The 19,599-nt window shown below is 44.4% G+C and overlaps 1 protein-coding gene across 1 annotated transcript in view; it reads right to left on the bottom strand.

Annotated features, from left to right (window-relative positions):
- Positions 1-12,291: 12,291 nt before the first annotated feature.
- The window catches only part of CAMK1D (calcium/calmodulin dependent protein kinase ID), a 218,645-nt gene continuing 211,337 nt past the window's right edge, over positions 12,292-19,599 (bottom strand). The window contains exon 11 of the mRNA XM_042872447.1: positions 12,292-19,554. Within this exon, the coding sequence (XP_042728381.1) occupies positions 19,433-19,554 (122 nt within the window). The 3' untranslated portion in view covers positions 12,292-19,432. The remainder of the gene's footprint in view (positions 19,555-19,599) is intronic.

Below are 19,599 nucleotides of genomic sequence, written 5' to 3'. Positions count from 1 at the left end.
CATCAGGTGTAGCTACAGTGCAATTTCAAAGCTTAACTTGGAATGACATGGAAAAATCAGTAGCTTCAGTAAGAACGGAACCAAGATGTTGTGATAACAGCACAAAACTACTGTAGCTCAAGGAAAATCTTCTAACCAAGAGCAGAGCAAAGCTTTGGGATTTGACTGGTGCTATGCCCATGAATCAGTCCACAAACACTACCAGAAATCCACATATTAGTTCAGGCAAGAAAGCGTGCAGCTTCCAACCCTCTTGACTCATCCGGCTGGCAAGGAAAGAAGTCAGATCCATCAGGCTGATCTGTGGCCAACCATGTTGGCAGGCACCTTGAATCCCCCTATACTCCTTGATGGGCTTTGTTTCGTGATGTCCTGCTGGGAAACAGAGTGCAGAAGAGCTCCAGTTCTGCATGCAGTACCAAGATCTGAAACTAATGGCAGCTGAGTAGAAAGTTTCCTACAAATATGAATCTTTCAAAATGTTATACTGATATTTGCTGACAACAACTTCTGAAAACCAGATTTATCAACAACATGCCCTCCTAATCCATTACAGCAAGTTGACCAGAATCCTGCCATCTCTGGCAACTGGACTCAGTTCACATTTCAGATAGCAGGAACAGTGATGATATTCACATAATTGGTGATACTACTGACAAACCGGTTTTCCCAAAATTTTGGCACATCAAAGGTTTTGGCTCTGCAGAGAAGGACCTGCAGAGGTTCTGGTTGGTGGACAACAGGTTGGCCATGAGCTAGCAGTGTGCCCTTGTGAGCTATGGTACCTGGGGTGCATTAAAAAAGAACTTGGCCAGCAGGTAGAAGGTGATCCTCTCCCTCTACTCTGACCTGGTGAGGCCACATCTGGAATACTGTGTTAATTTCTGGGCTCCTCAGCTCAAGAAAGACAGGGAACTCCTAGAGAGAGTCCAGCACAAGGTGAAAAGCACAGGTGAGCTAAACTCAACGCTGCCAGCATCTGCAGCACATGAAGAGGACTGGTTTCTTTTCTGTGTTTCTAATTGATCTTACAGACTCCTGGGATCTTTTCTGCAAGGGAAGCAGTGAAAGAAACCATCAACCCGCAAAATTTTGGAGGGCCACCAGCTGCCAAAGTGCAGTCCATATATCACAGTCTGGGAAGAACTGCAGCCTTCCACTGTGTCCTTAAAATTCTCAGAGACCTTTGCATGATCATCTTCCACTCAAAGTCAATCCAAAGCACCAAGACACATATAACTCACTGAAGTCCATACAGCAGTTCAGTGGCAAATCTGAGTAGGAAAATCCATGTATCTCTGAATTTAGGCCCCTGATCTGATTTCTAAAACCACCAAATGTCCAAACAAGCAGGGAGGGAACATGCTAGCACATCAGTGAGATGATGCAGCTCCTTACAGAGGGGAAATCAGTCTGTGATAGGTGCCAAAGTATGGATTGCTTATTTGCGCAGGAATACACCTAACTAAACAAGAGGAATGGGACAAATGTATTCTTGTCCAGAACAAAACCAAGCAGCTCCCATCTCCTCCTTAGCATAAAAAAATCTCTCAACAGCCTCCAACTATTGCAAGTCTTCACACAGCCCCCACACAGAGCCTTCCCCAGTGGCTGCCTGGATTTGGGACTTCTATTGCACAGTCTGGCTGGAAGCAAATGGGAGAATCCTTCATGGTAGGAACCATGGGGATGTCTGCCTACCTGTGCGACCTGCTGTAGGGAACCTGCTTTGGCAGGGGGGTTGGACACGATGATCTCTGGAGGTCCCTTCCAACTCCTACAATTCTGTGATTCTGTGATTCTTTGATTCTGTGATTCTGTGATTCTGTGATTGCACAGTCTGGCTGGAAGCAAATGGGAGAATCCTTCATGGTAGGAACCATGGGGATGTCTTGCTTTTGCTATAGCTGTGCACAGAGGACAGCAAGCACGTGGGCTGATAAACTCCCACGTACAGCCCTCTCCCTATACTCTCCATAAAAGACGAGCTGGAAACTCATTGCTTTCTGTCAGTGTTTCCTTACAGGCTAGACAAACTCTTTGGAGAGGGAGAGTGATGAGGACTTACGACTCTTCTCTCTTTTTTTTTTTTTAATTGTTAATTTTTATTATTATTCTGTTCTGTTTGTTCTAGCAGATAGGCCATAATTCAAAACCTAATTTTTACAAGACTCTGTCAAATCCCCTCTGTGATATTTACAAGCATCTCCTCTGTCATCTACTTGGCTCATTCACCCAATGCCCATATTGCTTAGGCTCCAAAGGAAATGTTTTCTTGTGCCTGTGTTTTGCTCAGCTGAGTCAATGCTGGCTGACACACTCAGGATTTTCCTCTGCCCAGAGCCTTCTCAGCAGCTGGAAGGTCTCTAAATTTATGGTTGCTCAGTGGGGCAAATCTGCTCCCTAGGTGTGAGGAAAACAGTGAAGGGGAAGAAAAGCTGTTGTCAGGGGCACTTCATTCCCTTCCTGAAGAATTCAAAGGAGGGCTACAAAGATGGGGAAGTGTCTGGAGAGCAAGGTGTAAGAAGCAGCGGGGGGCCCTGGATTTGCTCAGCCCAGAGCAGAGGAGCTGAGGGGAGGCGTCACGGCGGCTGCAGCTCCTCCCAGGGAGCGGAGGGCAGCGCTGAGCTCTGCTCTGTGTGACAGCGACAGGGACCGAGGGAACGGCGTGGAGCTGCGCCAGGGGAGGGGCAGGGGGTGCTAGGGAAAGGTCTGCACCAGAGGGCGGTGGGCATGGAACAGCCGGCCCAGGGCAGTGGGCACGGCACCGAGCTGCCGAGTTCAAGGGGTGTTTGGCCAACGCCCTCAGATGCTGGGTTTGAATTTCGATAGTCGTGTGTGGAGCTGGGAGTTGGATTCAATGATCCTTATGGGTCCCTTCCTACCTGCGGCATTCTATGGATCTATGAAGAAGGAAGGGATCTTTTTGGTTTTCTCATGACTTAGTAAAGTAGGAGGCGAGCAGCAGCCCTCTCAATACATATTTCAGGTTATTTAATTTTCGTGTCCCATTCTTCCATCTCTTCCTTACCCAGGATGTAACAGCAGATGGGCAGAAGTGCCTGCCTGGGGCTCCTGAAGGGTCATGGTGGAGTGGGGAGAGAGCAGAGCTGAGCTGTGCAGTAGGGCAGGAAGCACAGAGCAGCAGGTTCATAGAATGGCTTTGGAAGGGACCTTGAAGATCACCTAGTTCCAATCCGTTGCCATGGGCAGGGCTGTGATCCAGCTGCCCAGGCTCCATTCAACCTGTCTGTGAACACCTGCAGGGATGGGGCATCCACACCTTCTCTGGGCAGCCTGGAGCTCCAGGTTGCCCCAGCCACCCGCTTATGTCTCAGATGACAATTCTGTTTCACTTCTTTTTCCAAGAGAAAAGCAGAGAACCTCCAGGACAAAAGGGATTTTATCTTCCATGCCAGTCATATCCCAGCAGACAATGGAGAGAGGGTGAGATGCCTGATCTCTGCTTACTGTCTGAGGACAAACACATGACTGCATTGCAAAGGGATGCTCACTTGAACTGTTCCCATCCATTTCCATGGGAACAGAGCAGCTGTTGTGGATATTTCTTTTTAATATTACTTTAAAGATTATTTCTAAAATACCCTGCTAGCTGGAGACTTGGCCTCAAGAGATAAGGAAAAGGAAATGTCACAGACTGTTGTCAATAAATTATTTTTCCCATTTCTTGATGCCAGGAAAAGCAGCTCTCACTGGAGAAAAACATCATGGGCTACATTATCTTCAAATTATTTCTTTTAGATATGTTAGAAATTGCAAAAGTACTGATAGATATAGAGTGTTGGTTGGAAGCCGGCAGCAATGAAAACATTTTCTGTAGCAAGAGAAAAAAAATCTTAAAATTCAGTCTCTGAATTTTGTGTATATAACGGTGACTCAGGCTAGTTTTGGGTTTACAATCAATTCTTCTTCAGATGCATAACGCAAGGGCTCCATTTTGATCCCCATGGTACATGGTGAAGATTTAATTTCTGCCTCAAGAAATCTATCATATAATTGGGTCTGGAACCCGTGCTTCTTGTTTAGAGAGCAGGACAGATCTGATTTTGTTACATTCTCAGTAGCTGTATTCATACTTTTCAAGTTGAAAGTTTCCTCACTGGTGCCTCTCTCTGCCGCAGTGCATGGAAAAAATAGTTTCCGAATTGTCAACCATCTCTGTCTGCAACTGAAAAAAATATATATTTTTCTCTAAATATTTTTGCTGATTTTTTTTTTTTACCATCACCATCTGCTGGGCAAGTACCTGGAGTCTAATGAAGACGTTTATGTATCAAACCTATTATTTTTGCAGAAAACCCACCTGGATTCAGGCAGTTTGTAATGAATGGCTGAGAGCTATTCAGCCAAGACTCCTTCTTAAATAGTTTTGCTGGCCTGGTCTTAAGAACCACATTTGTACTGGCCACTGACTTCAAATATCATCTAGTTTCAATCCCCCTGCTGTAGGCAGGGTTGCTGATCACTACATCAAGTGCTAGATCAGGCTGCCCAGTGCCCCATCCAACCTGGCTTTGAACATTTCCAGGGACGAGGCATCCACAACCCTTCTGGGCAGCCTCTTCCAATATGGTGCAGTATGATGGTTCAAGCAGTGCCACTTGCTAAAAGCATCTGCCAGGAAGCATTTTGGTAGTTACATTCTCATGCCAGGATGGCCATCTTTTGATAATGTATTTGCTACCTTATCTTATGGAGAAGAAACAACATCAGCCATCTGGAATTATTCCAAGATGGATAGTCTAATCTGGTAAAATGAATAATAATACAAATTTTAAGGAAATACTAATATAATAATTGGTAGCAAAAATTGGTAATATATATCTTAAAAAATATCCACAAAGGCAGACAGTGGCCTGTGTTAGTGACAGTGTCTGCTTTCAATATAAAATCATGGAATCATAGAATCATTAAGGTTGGAAAAGACTGCTAAGATCATCTCATTCAGCAGTCAACCCTTCACCACCAGACTCACTAACCACACTCACTGCCACATTTACCTTTTCCTTGAACATTTCCAGGGACAGCGACCCCACCAATTTCCTAGGTGATATACAGCTTGACCTCCCCACGGCCTCCATCCACCTGGACAAAACCTCCCAGTACCACTTGTGAGGAATGTGGTGTTGAGGCTTGGTGACACCAAAACCACAGCAGAGGGACACCTTCATTCCAAACCCTGCTCCAAGCACTTGACTTGTGTTTTTATCCAAGAGCAATTTAAGATGAAAGGAACAAGCAGGGTTCAGGCCCAAGACTTGCAGATTCCAGGTGAGTGCACATAATCAGATGAAAATCCTGAAGGTGCCAGACCTGGAGGTTAGCACACACCGATGTGCTGCAACATGCATGGACGCTTCAGCAATTTCTATACTCGGTGTAACTTGGACAAGCATAGACAGCAAACACCCAACCTGATGAGGTGCAGCCCGAGACAGAAGACATCAGCACCACTAATGAGATGTTTGACATGTGCCAGGAGCCTTTACAACCTCTACACAATTACACAGGTGAGTGTAAGAAGATAACACATTGATTGTGGCTTCACATGGACCTATTGAACCTTAAACACCAGGTGCAGGGCTGCTCTCCTTGCAACCCTGTGGGTTATCCAAGGTCAGGGTGTTTGGGGAGATTAACTTCCACACATTTTCTTGCACTGAATCTTCATGCTTCACTCCTGCAGGTCATCTTATAGTGGACACAAACCACATTTCTCCTCCTAGCAAAACCATCTTCCTCTTCTTAGCAAAACTGGAATGCCACACGTTGGCTTTGCTATAACAACATATCTCCATCTCCAGGCTACATGGGTTTGACCTGACATGAGGGTTTTTGTACCAGGCTACCCAGGTGCCAGATCCAGCCCTGATTACTGCTGCACTCAGACCACCTGCAACTAATTCTAAGCAATGACTCAGGGTCTGCACAGGCTGCAGAAAGGAAAATGTAATCACACTGTTTTAATTAAAGACAATGGAAGTTTTCCAGCCACGTTGCTATAGCCCATGTGGAGACAAAAATCCCTCTTCTGCTAAATGGATAAAATAAAATGCATTTTCATGCTGGGGATCAAGCTGATCTGAACTTTATATCCTCATCTGCTGTGTGCTTAATTCTCATCATTTTTAATTAACTGCAGATTTTCTTTGGTTTCACAACTTTATCTTTGGAGAAGACTCTTTGTACTCTTTACAGAAACAGTCTTTGGGGTGTACGAATAGGGCTGGTGGGGGGTTTTGCACTGCTCGTAAGTAATGGTATTTTCTCTGCAGCAGGAACCACCATCAAGTGAGATATAATGTATGGTCTTCAATGACAGAGCAGGAGGAAGCAGTGTATTTCCAGCAATAAAACTGCAGGCATTAAGCTGTTAGAAGTTACAGGCAGCCTTGGCAACACAGACCTCATTACTGATGGGTAGAAAATGCAATCCAGTTGCAGCAGCTTGCAGAAAAAACAGCAGGGGAGATATTGTGAGGACCTCAGTACAGTATCCAACAGTTATGGAGAGCAGCCACAGTGGCCAAGGATGGATATCAGGTCACACTGCAGAGAGACAATGATCCTTCTCACACTGCAACCAAGTCCTTCACTTAAAATGTTCATCAGGGCACCAAAGCACCAGAAAAGAGAGTGAGGATGAGAAAAACTTTTGGGGACATGCCAGAAGGCCTTAAGAAAACACAAAGATTTGGGATTCCAGGACAGGAGAGATTCTCAGAGTGCACTCTAGACATGGGCCACAGTTCAGTTTGGGGATCTTAAGTATTTTCTGAGATCTTCTAAACAACTTGCATGAAAAAGTCAAAGGAAGTCCAGAAAGTAGGAAATGGAATCAAGGCTTTATAATAGCATTTTTTCATTTTCTTCCCTAACTGTGGAGATGTTTGCTGAGCTGCTAAGATTTCTCCTCTCAAGGATGTGTTTTTGTAGGAAGATACAAGAGCACCACAGACTGATTTTCTGACTTTCAGACTCCATAACACAAGTGGCAATTCAAGAGGATTCCTTTTTAAACTCTAAGTTTTTTTAAAACTTTAAGTTTTAAAACTTTAAGTTTTTTTTAAACTCTTTAAGACTTCATTAAGGAATGTGAGCCATCTAAGCAAGCACATTACCAGCCTAATTTACTAGACTGTCGTTAAAGCAATTAGAGATAGAGTGATGTGAAGACCCAATTCAGAACACAGTTAAGATTGAATCGGTAAATCAGTAATTTTAAATCACTACCTTGAGACCACAAATAATCATAACAAGTTATAAGAATGATGCTAAACAAAATTACTGTGTTAATATTGCCATGGGAGAATCCTTTCCTGGGACGATGTCCCAGGCTCATCTTATTACAACAAACCCAGTGGTGATGAGCACAGGTACAGGTCCTTCAGCATTGCCATGCAGCCCTCCCTGGCCGTGCAGTGGCCATGTGTAGCCATGGGCACAATGATTTCCAGGCACAAGTATTTGGACCCTGTGCATCTATCTGTAGCTTGCTCAACTGTTCAGCCACAGCTGGGGATAAACCATCTCATTGCTCTGTCCCTAGGTGTCATGCTGATAAATCCTTCTGTATTGCAGCTGTTGACTCTTTCTGGAAGGTCTTTCTTGTAGAGTGTCCTCCTTGGAAATCTCTGAAAGCTTCCTGGACATAATTCTGGCTAACATGTTCTGGGTGTTCCTGCTTGAGCAAAGGTTGCACCAGAAGGCATCCAGAGGTCCTTTCCAGTCTCTCCGGAATTCTGTTATTTGTGATGTTTCTAAATCCCTGAAAAGCATATTAGACATGATCCTATAAGTGCTACAAGTACTTAGGGAGGAAGTTGGAAATTCCTCAACTTCCACAGTGTTCACAGTTGACTCAGCAGTGAATTCTGACGTTGACAGATTTTGTAACAGCGAAGTTAAATGTCTGAAGAATTTAGACAGTCAGTGAAGGAAACACCACTGGGATCCTTGGCTGTGAGTGAGTTCACAGTTTTTCCAGTAGTGCTGAGGAGATACCGAGTTGCTAAAGAACTGCTCAGGCTGATGAAGAGCCTCTGCTGATGATCACCTAGTTCCAATCAGCCCCTGCCAAGGGCAGGGGCACTTTCTGGTAGAACAGGTTGATCAAAGTCCTGGCCTTGAACACTTCCAGGGATGGAAGGGTGGGGCATCCAGCACTTCTCTGGATAACCAGTTCCAGTGCCTCACCACTCTGTCAGTAAAAAGTTTCTTTCTTATATCTAATCTACATCTACTCTCAATTTAAATCTATTACCCCTTGTCCTGTTCCTAGGGCCCTGTGACAGCCTCCCCATCTTTCTTGTAATGCTTCTTTATGTATTGGAAAACTGCAATAAAGTCTCCTTGGAGCCCTCTTTACACTAAACAATCCCAATGGTATAATATGATATGATATAAATTATAAACGTGGTACAACATATGTCGTATCTCCAGAGTGTGTCCATCACATACCTGAATTGTCCTATTTATTGAGACAGAAGCTTATCCAGCAACTTCCATTGCAAGTCACTAAATACAGCTTTAGTGGCACAGTTTTTCCCTGCAGTTGATCAAGGGTTTGATTTACTTTGGTGCTGTTTCAAGCTGCACTGCATCAGTAAACAGGAAAGAAAGTTACATTCCAGGTGTTATTTTGAGCAAATGCAAACCTGACATAGCTCAAGTATAAACATGGTATGTGTCTCTTCTGAATTGAGGATGCCTAACCAGCTGGCCGTCAGCATAAGGAAGCATTTGTTTGAGATTATGAAGCATTTCTGATCACTGCTAGACTGAAAGCTGTGGCAAGGATGTGAACAAAGCACTTGCTTCTGCCCTACAGAATGAAAATGAAAAACATACTAGAGCCTGTGCAGCGCCAAAGAAAGCATAATGCTCATGAGTTAGATGGGAAGAACAATTTACCTCTCAACTCTATTATTATTATCAATTTCCTTAAACAAAACACTGCATGAAGAAGGTAAATGGATCATTAATTGACTGTAACTGTATCAGAATCTTGCAGTTACCAAAAAAAAAAAAAAAAAAAAGAGGAAAAAAAGAAGAAATGTGGAATCAGGCTAAATAAATAGTTTGGACGTCAGGAATTTGTTTCAGTGTAATCCAGAAAGCCCAAGTGCCAAACAATCTGGAAACACTCAGTTTTGCAGTGCTGAGGCAGATGGTCCTTCTTCCCATTCCTGTAGTTATCAAAAATAGTTATTATCACAGCAATTTATCTTTGTTTAGAGGCTCCACCATATTAAGGACATAAATATGCTGGGCAGGACACATACCCACACCAAAGGGTATCAACCCTCTCCTCAAAGGATGTCCAGAGCTGAGAGGAAGTATAATGTGATGGGAACAGCATGAGTCCCTGTCACTATGGCAGTTTACTTGCCCCCTAGGATTGTTCTGGACAGTGCACGTCCATATTCTGTTCTCGTAGAGTCTCCAAAGGGATCCTTATGAGCCCGTATCTGAACACATAGTTTTGTGCATGCACAGAAAGCTGAGAGGTAAGTGTGTCCAAAAGAAGGAAATTCCATGTAGGTATAACTGGACAAAGAATAGGGCCATCCACGTTGCAAGGATGCACGTGCTGTGGCTGAATGTCTCCTCAGCATCACCCAACTGGGGGGTTCCTGAACCACAGGGAATCCATCCCTGCTTGGTCTGGATGATCTTCAAAGTTGGGCCTGTGCCCTGCAAAACTCCTTTTGACTGTGAATGAAGACATGCCCACAGCCTACTGATGCCCATCAGAGCCCAAGTTACGTGGAGGGACAGTGCTGAAGAGCAAAGGAGTTGAGAAATGGGCTTGGTATAGCACGAAGGAAGATTGGTATATGTCATAACCCAGACATCAAGTGCGTACCAACACTCAGAAAGCCTTCAAAATAGGGACAGACCCCTTCTCTCTTGTATGAACATAGCTGTGGATCTTGGAAAGGTCTCAAGCATAATGTTTTCTATAGCCCCATCTCTGTCGTGCCCCCTTTCTCTTCTCTGTACTGACATTTTATCTCATTTGATGCAAGCAGCCAAGAATTCACTGTAGCAACAGTGAAGAAAATAAACAAAAGTCAAGTAAATACTGACATGACATCAAGAGGCCATCTTACATTTCAGTGGTCCTGTCGTGATCTTCTGCCCTGTCTCACTGGGCACTAGAGAAAGCTTCATGCACACGATGTGATCACTGCGACTATAGCGGAAGCCATGATTCAGCAAGGCATTTGATACTGTCCCCCATGACGTCCTTATAACAAAGCTGAGGAAGTGTGGGATAGATGAGTGGACAGTGAGGTGGGTTGAGAACTGGCTGACTGGCAGAGCACAGAGGGTCGTTGTTGGTGGTGCAGAGTCCGGTTGGAGGCCTGTAACCAGCGGTGTTCCTCAGGGGTCTGTGCTGGGTCCGGTCTTGTTCAACATCTTCATCAATGACCTTGATGAGGGGATAATGGCCACCCTCAGCAAGTTTGCCGATGATACGAAGTTGGGAGGATTGGCTGACACGCCTGAAGGCTGTGTTGCCATTCAGCAAGACCTGGATAGGCTGGAGAGCTGGGCAGAAAAAAACCGGATGAAGTTTAACAAAAGCAAGTGTAGAGTCTTGCATCTGGGGAGGAATAATTCCATGCACCAGTACAGGTTGGGGGATGACCTGCTGGAGGGGAGCTCTGCGGAAAGGGACCTGGGTGTCCTGGTGGATGACAGGTTGGCCATGAGCCAGCAGTATGCCCTTGTGGCCAAAAAGGCCAATGGCTTACTGGGGTGCATTAAAAAGAGCGTGTCCAGCAGGTCGAAGGAGGTGATCCTCCCCCTCTACTCTGCCCTGGTAAGACCTCATCTGGAGTACTGCGTCCAGTTCTGGGCTCCCCAGTACAAAAAAGACAGGGATCTCTTGGAAAGAGTCCAGCGGAGGGCCACGAAGATGGTGAAGGGCCTGGAGCATCTCTCCTATGAGGAAAGGCTGAGTGAACTGGGTCTGTTCAGCCTTGAGAAAAGGAGACTGAGAGGGGACCTGATCCAGGTCTATAAATATCTAAGGTGTGGGGGGCAGAATGGCGAGGCCGGACTCTTTTCAGTGGTGAATGGAGACAGGACGAGGGGAAATGGCCAGAAACTGCAGCATAGGAAGTTCTGCACAAACATGCGCAAGAACTTCTTTACAGTGAGGGTGACGGAGCACTGGAACAGGCTGCCCAGGGAGGTGGTGGAGTCTCCTTCTCTGGAGATGTTCAAGACCTGCCTGGATGCCTACCTGTGCTACCTGCTGTAGGGAACCTGCTTTGGCAGGGGGGTTGGACTCGATGATCTCAGGAGGTCCCTTCCAACCCCTACAATTCTGTGATTCTGTGATTCTGTGATTTTAAACCTAAGATACGAGAAATTTTTCCTAAGCTAAGATTTTCTTTTCATGATGAAATCTGGGATAGGCCTACAGATAACATAAATCTGCTTAATTCAAGAGAAACCAGGAGAGCTGACTTGCATAGGTTGGAGTGTGGCCCTAAATATGGAGGGATGGTATTAGAGATGACTCAGGCTTGTGAGTCACACTGTGGGTAGGTCAGTCTTGTCCAGCTTTCAAACAGTCCTGTTAATACCAGCGATCGGAAGCAGTCAGATGTTTCTACTTTCAGGTTTTCTAGTTTGAACATGGAATCTTTCAACAGGATTTGCTGATCCTCCTGAGAATGTGACTCTATCCCATTCCCTGTCACCATTTTTTTTTTAACATGGATATATTTTTCCAAAGATGTACCTTCCCATAAATGTATTTTTCCAAAGCCCAAATGGCAGATTGTCTCGTCTTTCAGGCGCAGTCCAGCATCCAATCCCAGTTCTGTGGCCATAGTCACATACCACAGATTTGAAATAGTAATCACATGGGTTCTGGTGTTTGTTTCTTCCCTGGAAATGACTCTCACCACAGGCTGCATAAACCACAAGGACCTACTCAAGGGTGCACCTGTCTCTAACAAGTGCCTCTCCTTTGCACACAGATACTCTCAATCCCCAAGAGATATACGTCTCCCTACGTTGCCATACAGCATCAACTCCGATAGCAATTTCAGGAAAAAACTGATGTCTGATTCACTCTTCTGATGCATTTTCTTAAGGAGTGAATTGGAGATGGGAAAAAAGTTTCACTGTCCACCTTTGGAAATCATCACATAAAACAGTGGAGCCACCATAGAAATTATTTTCTCCCTTTTGTGAACATAGGTTGAACACACTCACACAACGCACTCAAAAACATCACACTTCACATCAGGGAGATTAAACTGGATTTATTGGAGGAAAACAATTAATCATCCCTTTAAATTCTCATTATGATAGAAATCTTGATATGTATACATGATTGTCAAGGCAAAGAACCACTTGCGACGTAGCCCCATTAACAATTTGCAGTATTGCAAACTCATTATGCAGATAAAACTTTTGCGATGCCTTAATACATGCATGGAGTAAATACACATTCTCCCTTCTTTTTGGACATGGATGCTGTTACGAACTTGTATCAATCACAAGACCTGCAATATTAGCCACACTGACATTCCTTGATTAAGATTGAAGCAGTTGTAGAAAACATGCTTGCATTTTCATTAAAAATCGGCCAAGAGATGTTTTGCAGTTGAAGATATTGGGGAGGCACTGCTCTGGACAGACTGGGCTTCTTTTGGTTATTTGCTGACCCAAATAAAATATCTATATTAAAAAAAGGCCCAAATTGACCAAAATGCTGCTTCAGAACTGGAGGTGAATGAGTAACGGGGTGCTGACATTGTGCTGGCAAGAAATGTGAATCACAACATATCTCCCACTGAGCCATGACCTTTCATGTTTTTCACTTTGAGGGTGAAGCTACGGCTTGACCTGATAAGAGACAGCATGCACAACAGCAGCTGGACTTAAGGAATACAGATGAAAGATAGACTAGCTTAGAGCTGCCCTGAGCTTCTCCTAAGATCTCCCACCCTCTGGGAACCACAGCACATGTCCACTTCCTCATGGAGCCTCACGCCACATGCTGCCATAGCAACCTGAGGTAGGGTGACTTACAACTACTGCTCATGATGATTTCTACAGTGTAGGCAGCTCCTTGGAGATGGTGCTGCATGCAAGCTGGGCATCATCCTCAAAGGTAGGCTCAAGCCTTCTTGGTTCTTTCAGGCACTGTGGAGTTGTCCGTGACATAACTTCCAAGGAGGGCTACCTTCTCCCTGCATCACCAACACAGTGCTTTCTCTGAAGCTATTTGGCATGCCTGTATCAGAAGACCACTTATCAACCTTTCAAGGTGACTTTGTTTTGAGCTTTGAGAAGATGAACATGTTCCACATGAAAGCAGTGACTGTTGAGGAGATGGGACCATTGACCTGTCAACTCTCAAAAAAGAACTGGACTAGTTGTGCTGAAAACACCACATGACCATCCTGTACACTGCTCTGCCATAGAAAGACCAGCACAAATAAAAATGGGTCAATGGTTGAGGGAAGAAAAGGCAAAGCTATGATTTCCATGTGGAAGAAGAAGTACCGCTCCAAACTTCTCTATGGATAAATGGTGGTGCTGCAACATGGAGATGTTGAAGGACTGAGTGCAAGTATTTAGGTGGTGATTCTGGGGAAGGTGACTTGATACGTGATGCTTTGGAAATGATGAGATAATTAGCTAAACTTGCTGCCTTAATTAGTTTAGGCAAATAATCACAGCATCTTGGTCCGCACAATGCAGTTCATTTTGCAACAGGCAAGAAAAAAAATCTTATGGGAAGAGAAAAATACTAAGAAATGAGTAAATCAGCCAACGATTTGACTATGAAAAAGGAACCAAAAAAACCCAACCCACAGCCCTGAAGAGACACAGTGACATATTCTTGGCAGACCTGAGCATTGACAACCCAGGAAGGTATTTCAGATGCAGATCAAACTTTTTGACACCGTATTCAGAGGGACCCTCCCCGACTCCCTGTTTCTAGATGTGTGTATGTGACTGCTGCATAGTTTCAAGCTACTCTGGATGGTGACTCTTCCTGTGCATGCTGTGTACATGCAGAGCATTCCACAGAAAGACAAAATACATTATCAGGTTTTGCAGTATCTTGTTTACAAATATTGGCTTTTGCATTTACTCAGACTTAACAAGGGATTTCAAGTTACAGATACACTGAGTCATTTGAAAGCAAAACCTAGAAGAAACCCCTTGAAAATAAGGCTGGATTGAATGTGCATGAAGAAAAGGCTCAGGAAATACAAAAGTAATGAACAGTAGTTTAATACATGCAGTGCAGTAACATGCATCTACTGGACATTTTCCATTAGCTCAGCAGCGTTTTTTCACAGCGCTCGTGAGTGTACATGCCCCAGTTCCATGCTAGGGCATGGAAAAATGTAAGAGCCACCCTTCTGACCTTATAATTTATGAAGAGGAGGAAAAAAATAGCTAACTGGGCAGTGCAGTGGCCTGTTTCAAGGTGGGGAAGGAGTCTCAAAAATCAGTCTGGATAAAGAGCCTTTATCCTTGGATTTAAACACTGTTTACACAGCTTTGACCCAACAGCACAAAGTCAGACCAAAAAACCTGAACCAGCTCCTGGCTTCCCACCAGTGGGACCTGTGATCCCTGGGGCTGTAACATGCACACATGCACGTGCACAGGGATGGACAGGCCGGACCCAGTTGCAGGGAAGTGGTGTTGGGGGAAATGAAAGGGGCAGTGTAAAATTGCTGCTGGGCAAGAAGTTGGGGATGAGCAATGTACCAGGGGAAACTGCACAGTGCTTGCGAACAGGTTCCTCAACTGTTGCCAATTCATCCTCTGTGCTTGATTTTGATGCTGTTTTCCTTGGATGCAATCATCTTTTTGTGTGTGTTTCTGCTCTTTGCTTGAATGAGTGTAATTCCTAGCATCAAGTTTCTAGTGCAAATAAGTGTAATAACGAAAGCAAAACTCCCTTCCCATGAATAATTTCAGGGATGCATTCAGGCTCCAGTTCAACCAGATAGACATGCATAGGAGCAAGAACAAAAGTAATCTCATTAAAACGGGAACATCCACAGAAGATACCTTGGGGCTTAGTCTAGAAATGGATACTTTGCAGATATATGAATCCTCCAAGTCTTTTGAAGGAGAAAAAGCAACAGTCTACAGTCTGCATGAATTCACTGGCAAAATCGATCTGGTGTTTTTATGCAGGATTCACCTAGCGAGCACTGCTCAGACATAGAGCCCTTACTCAGTGAGGTTTCAGCAGAGCTTTTCCTATAGCTGATCTCTAAATTCACGCTGAAGGACAATATCAACCTTTCTTGCTGATGGTTAGATGCTGGCTAGCTTTTTCTGGGAGTTTGTTTTGCTAAAAGAGGGGTCATGCTTAACAAGGAGCAGCCTTGGGGATGGCTGCAATTTTATCTCTTGAGCTCTGATTTTAGAGGATATGGGGAGGGGGCTGTGCTGGCTCCCAGGGCTGGCAAATGCTTTGGGCAAGCTCCAAAGCTCCTTGGGGCTAAGCAGGAAGAAGAACTGCTAATAGAAGAAATACGTCAGTAGCCATGGAGGTATGCAGGGAACATGCACAGAGAAAAATCCTTTCTAATGCCTACTGTAGAACTACATAAGGATGTCTACCAAATGGGCAGATACTCCCTTCTGTGGCTCATTGCCCTATCATTGCTTGATTTTATTTCAGCACCACAACAGACACACAAGGAGTAGGTCAAATCCCATTTGTTTTTTGGAGCCCACTAATGTCACCTGTACAAAAGCAACCAGGACAAAAAAAGACATCACCAGAGGGGTAACACCGTCTAGGAAAGCATCGCTGCTATGTTTCCCTGTCCCTCTGCTCTCCCCATGCTGTGTGGTGGGGCCAATGTCCACTCCGTGCTGCAAAAGGGGTGATCCAGCAGGAAGTTAGGATGCACTGGGAATTAAGTCGCATGCAAAATCAGCAGCGTAACCCCCTGCCACTGCAACACCGACTTCATCTCGCAGAATTCACGGGCAGCCTGTCCTCACACTTCTTATGCAGGCTAAGGGCCAGCTGGAGGTTTTCTGCATTTTTAGGTATTTTTTTCCCAGTAAGAGCACTGCTGTTGGCATCAAAGATGGCCTCTGTGACTCTGGAGGTAAAAATCAACAATCAAAGCTGCAAGCAAAGAAAAAGAAGGGGAAGGAGCTCAGGAAAACAAGTTACAAATGAGAAACACATTGGTGCCAGTCAAGTAAAGCAGAAAAGAGTAACAGACAGGCCAGTCCAGGCTGAAGTCCTCATGCAAGCAATAAATCACACCATGTTTAGTAGGACAGCCCAATGGGAAAGAGCCCAAAAGGATTTTTCTACATGCTCTGCATGATGAGATCTGGATTTGTTTTGAATTGTTTACTTTGGGGCTATCAGCCCCTTTCACACGTGCATACACTATTTACTGGATAGATGCTGGAAAGTTTCCTGTGCCAGTCTGCTGCCAAAGGACAAATGGCTGCAGCCTCAACACTTCTTGTCTGGGTGCTGCTAAGTTATCCTGGTAAATAGATTTAAAAACAGGTTTAAACTGAGAAGTTTTAATCAAGGGATACTTTGGGACTCAGTTTTGAGTATCACTATGCATTGGGCAAACTTGGTCAGGTCTCCAGCCATGTTTTACTAATGCAAAAGAAGAGCTTCCCACCACCCAAAATTGTATCATACAGAAACAATTTTGCTTCTAAGTGCTCATGTTAAGATCCCAGTGGTTGATAAAAAGCCTCTGAGAATGATGATAAATTACATAATTACTTCAGAACATTAGGTACAAAAACCCAATTGCATGTTTGGAAGGAAAAAATGTTCCTGCAGTAGAAAACAAGGAAAGCTTGAGCATGGAGGGCCAGCTGGTATATTGCAACTCCACAACTGCAGGGTATGGGACAACACATATGCTTTCACTCTCATCACTGATCTTTGGTTTGCAGGTGGAAATCCATTTGCTTTTCTCTTTTTCTTTCTTTTTTTTTCTTTTTTTTTTCTTTCTTTCCTGCAAGATACATTTGGATGCTGTATTTCACATGATGGCTTCAGCAACTGCATTAAGCTCAAACCTCAGGTTTCAGAAGAGAACGTGAAGAGGAAGCACTGGGCCTCAACTGCCTTTGTCCAACCACAATTGGACAAGGACAAAAATACTCTTTAACCAAATCCTGCTTTTGGTTGCACAAGAGAGAATGCAGGGAACTCCACTGGCTTCTAATCTTGTGACTGACCATGTACATACATAGAAGTGAAGCACAGCTGAGCTTATGAAATCATGTGTGGTTTCAAAATAACTCAAATGTGTGTGGTAGGAGTCTCTCTCCTAAACCAAGGCTTTCTTACTCAGGCTGGCAAAATAAAGCAGCCTTGGCAAGAGTGTAAATTCTATTTTACCATTTAGAAGGAGCAGGAGTACCTGGTGAAAATGGGCTCAGCATGACTTGCAGCAAGGACACCCTCTGCCATTAGGTCTGCCCAAATCTTGGTCAGAATTCTTCAGGGGGGAAATTATATGGAGTTTTGCTACCAGTATGTGTCAGCTTTCCTAAAACATGGACACCGTGTCTTTCAGATTTTTTTACAGCAACAGCAGACCAAGCGTGCCCAGGAATGATTATATGCAATCCAAAGAGCTTTGCTAATCCCTGCAGGCATTGATAGCTGTCCCAGACCTCTGAAAATGTAGAATACCTTAACAGAGAGGAATCTGGAGCCCTATCAAGTGCCACCAAAAGAGCTGCCTCTTCAAACAGATTTGGTGTTCATTGCCACCTGCTTTTCCAGCATCTAGAACACGAAGTATGACAAATGAAATCCCAGCTCTGCTGGTCAAAACCAACCAAGTGAAGTTGAAGCAAGATTTTGAAGTCTCAATGACAAATAAGTATCTTATGGCTTTTCATAGCATGGTCACTACTGCCTGATACATTCAGTCTGTGACTGGCTTTCACAATATTTTTTCAGGATGAGAACATGGCAAATGAGCACAAGGCTTGTGCCTCTGGTAGAGGGTGGACCTGTTTGGGGTCACGTGAAGCAGTTGGGTAAACGATGGCAGATTTGCTCTTCTCTCTATTTCAAGGTGCTCTACTGCATGACTACACAACATTAATGGTGGCTGTTCTTAGATGATGCATCAGGATTTGTGGCCTGGAAAATGCATGAATTAAAAATAATTGAAATTGAGTTAACTTTTGTATATGAGCTTTATAGAGGGGTCCAAACATCACTCCTCTTCAATGGAGAGAAACTGAGATACGTAGAAATTAAAGTCCAAATATTTTTGATCTGGTTCCTGATCCTCATTTATGGCTGGTGACCCTGGCAGGTGCTGAGCATCAGCAACAGGCTCCATGCATCAGCAAAGCTCCATGAAGCTGTGGGTGCTCAGCAGTTGTGGTGCAGGGAGCACGGGCTGGGTGTGCTTCCACTACAAAGCTGGGCTGGGAGGCTGGGAATTAAATGTCCTCTACAAGGGTGGCACAGTGAGTTGGTGGCAGAGGACAACTACTGCTCTGGGCCCCACATCTTCCTTTTCTTTTGCTCTGCCCAGAATGCACAGAGGAAGGTATTATTAAGGGGGAAATTGCTGGAGTACGAAACTCTGTTGTTTTGTTTGCTCAGCTCTGGTCTGCTCCTCAAAGGCACTCTGTGCCAACTTCTCCTCTCAAACAAAGGTACCGCAGGCTCACAGCTCTGCAGGAATCAGAGGAATCAGGCTGGTGGCAACTGAGCTCTGCCCATGGCTTTCAAGGAGGAGGAGGGAAGGGAAAGCAGCAGTTTCTTGCTCTGAGCAGCAGCAGCTCTGCTGAAGCCAGACAGACTTGCAGACCAGTCTGAGGAGCAAGGAATGGCACGCCATTGCAATCCTCATGTGCTGCAAAGTTAACGCCAACTCCTACCTACCAAAACAGCATAATCCCCCACAAACTGGGAGGAGAGACATTACTGGAAGTACTTCTTAAAAGAAAATATATATATAATGCTCAGAAAAGTTATTCTATTTAAATAATCCAGTTGAGATGTTTGTAAGTAATGGAAAACAAAACAAAAACAAAAACCCAACAACATATACTGTTACCTACACTGAGAAAAGAGTAAATCACTGGGGATAAGAATGCGTGTTCATTAGTTAGAACATTGCTAGACTCACACATATATATATATATATTTATATATATGTATATATATATATGTACAGCACCAGAGACTGTTAGATCCGTTCCCCCTGGAGTCCTTGCAGTTTGTGATTAATGAAATATTTCAGAATTGCAGTATAAAATATGGCCATAAAAAATCTTCTTTCTTCTAGTCCTTCGTCGAGTGTGCGGGGCAGGGCGAGGGGTGGCTTGGAGGAATCCACAGCCCTGTGCCTGCCTGCTCCTGGCCCCTGGGCTCTCACTTGCTCCCTGTGTGCACTGTGGTCACTGTGGTGGGTCTGGGTCTCCGGTCCCCTCCTACCGCCGAAACGCCTGAAGAAGCAGATGAAACAAAACTACAGAGAGTGGATGGAGACATACCTAAAAGGAAAGCCAGAAACACAGTTAGAAATGTTAATTTTGGAG

Source organism: Lagopus leucura, unplaced genomic scaffold, assembly GCF_019238085.1.
Source record: "Lagopus leucura isolate 7727_CA_CO unplaced genomic scaffold, USGS_WTPT01 Super-Scaffold_100008, whole genome shotgun sequence".
NCBI lineage: Eukaryota > Metazoa > Chordata > Aves > Galliformes > Phasianidae > Lagopus > Lagopus leucura.
Note: the sequence above shows the minus strand (reverse complement) of the source record. Positions and strands in the feature narration are given on the sequence as shown.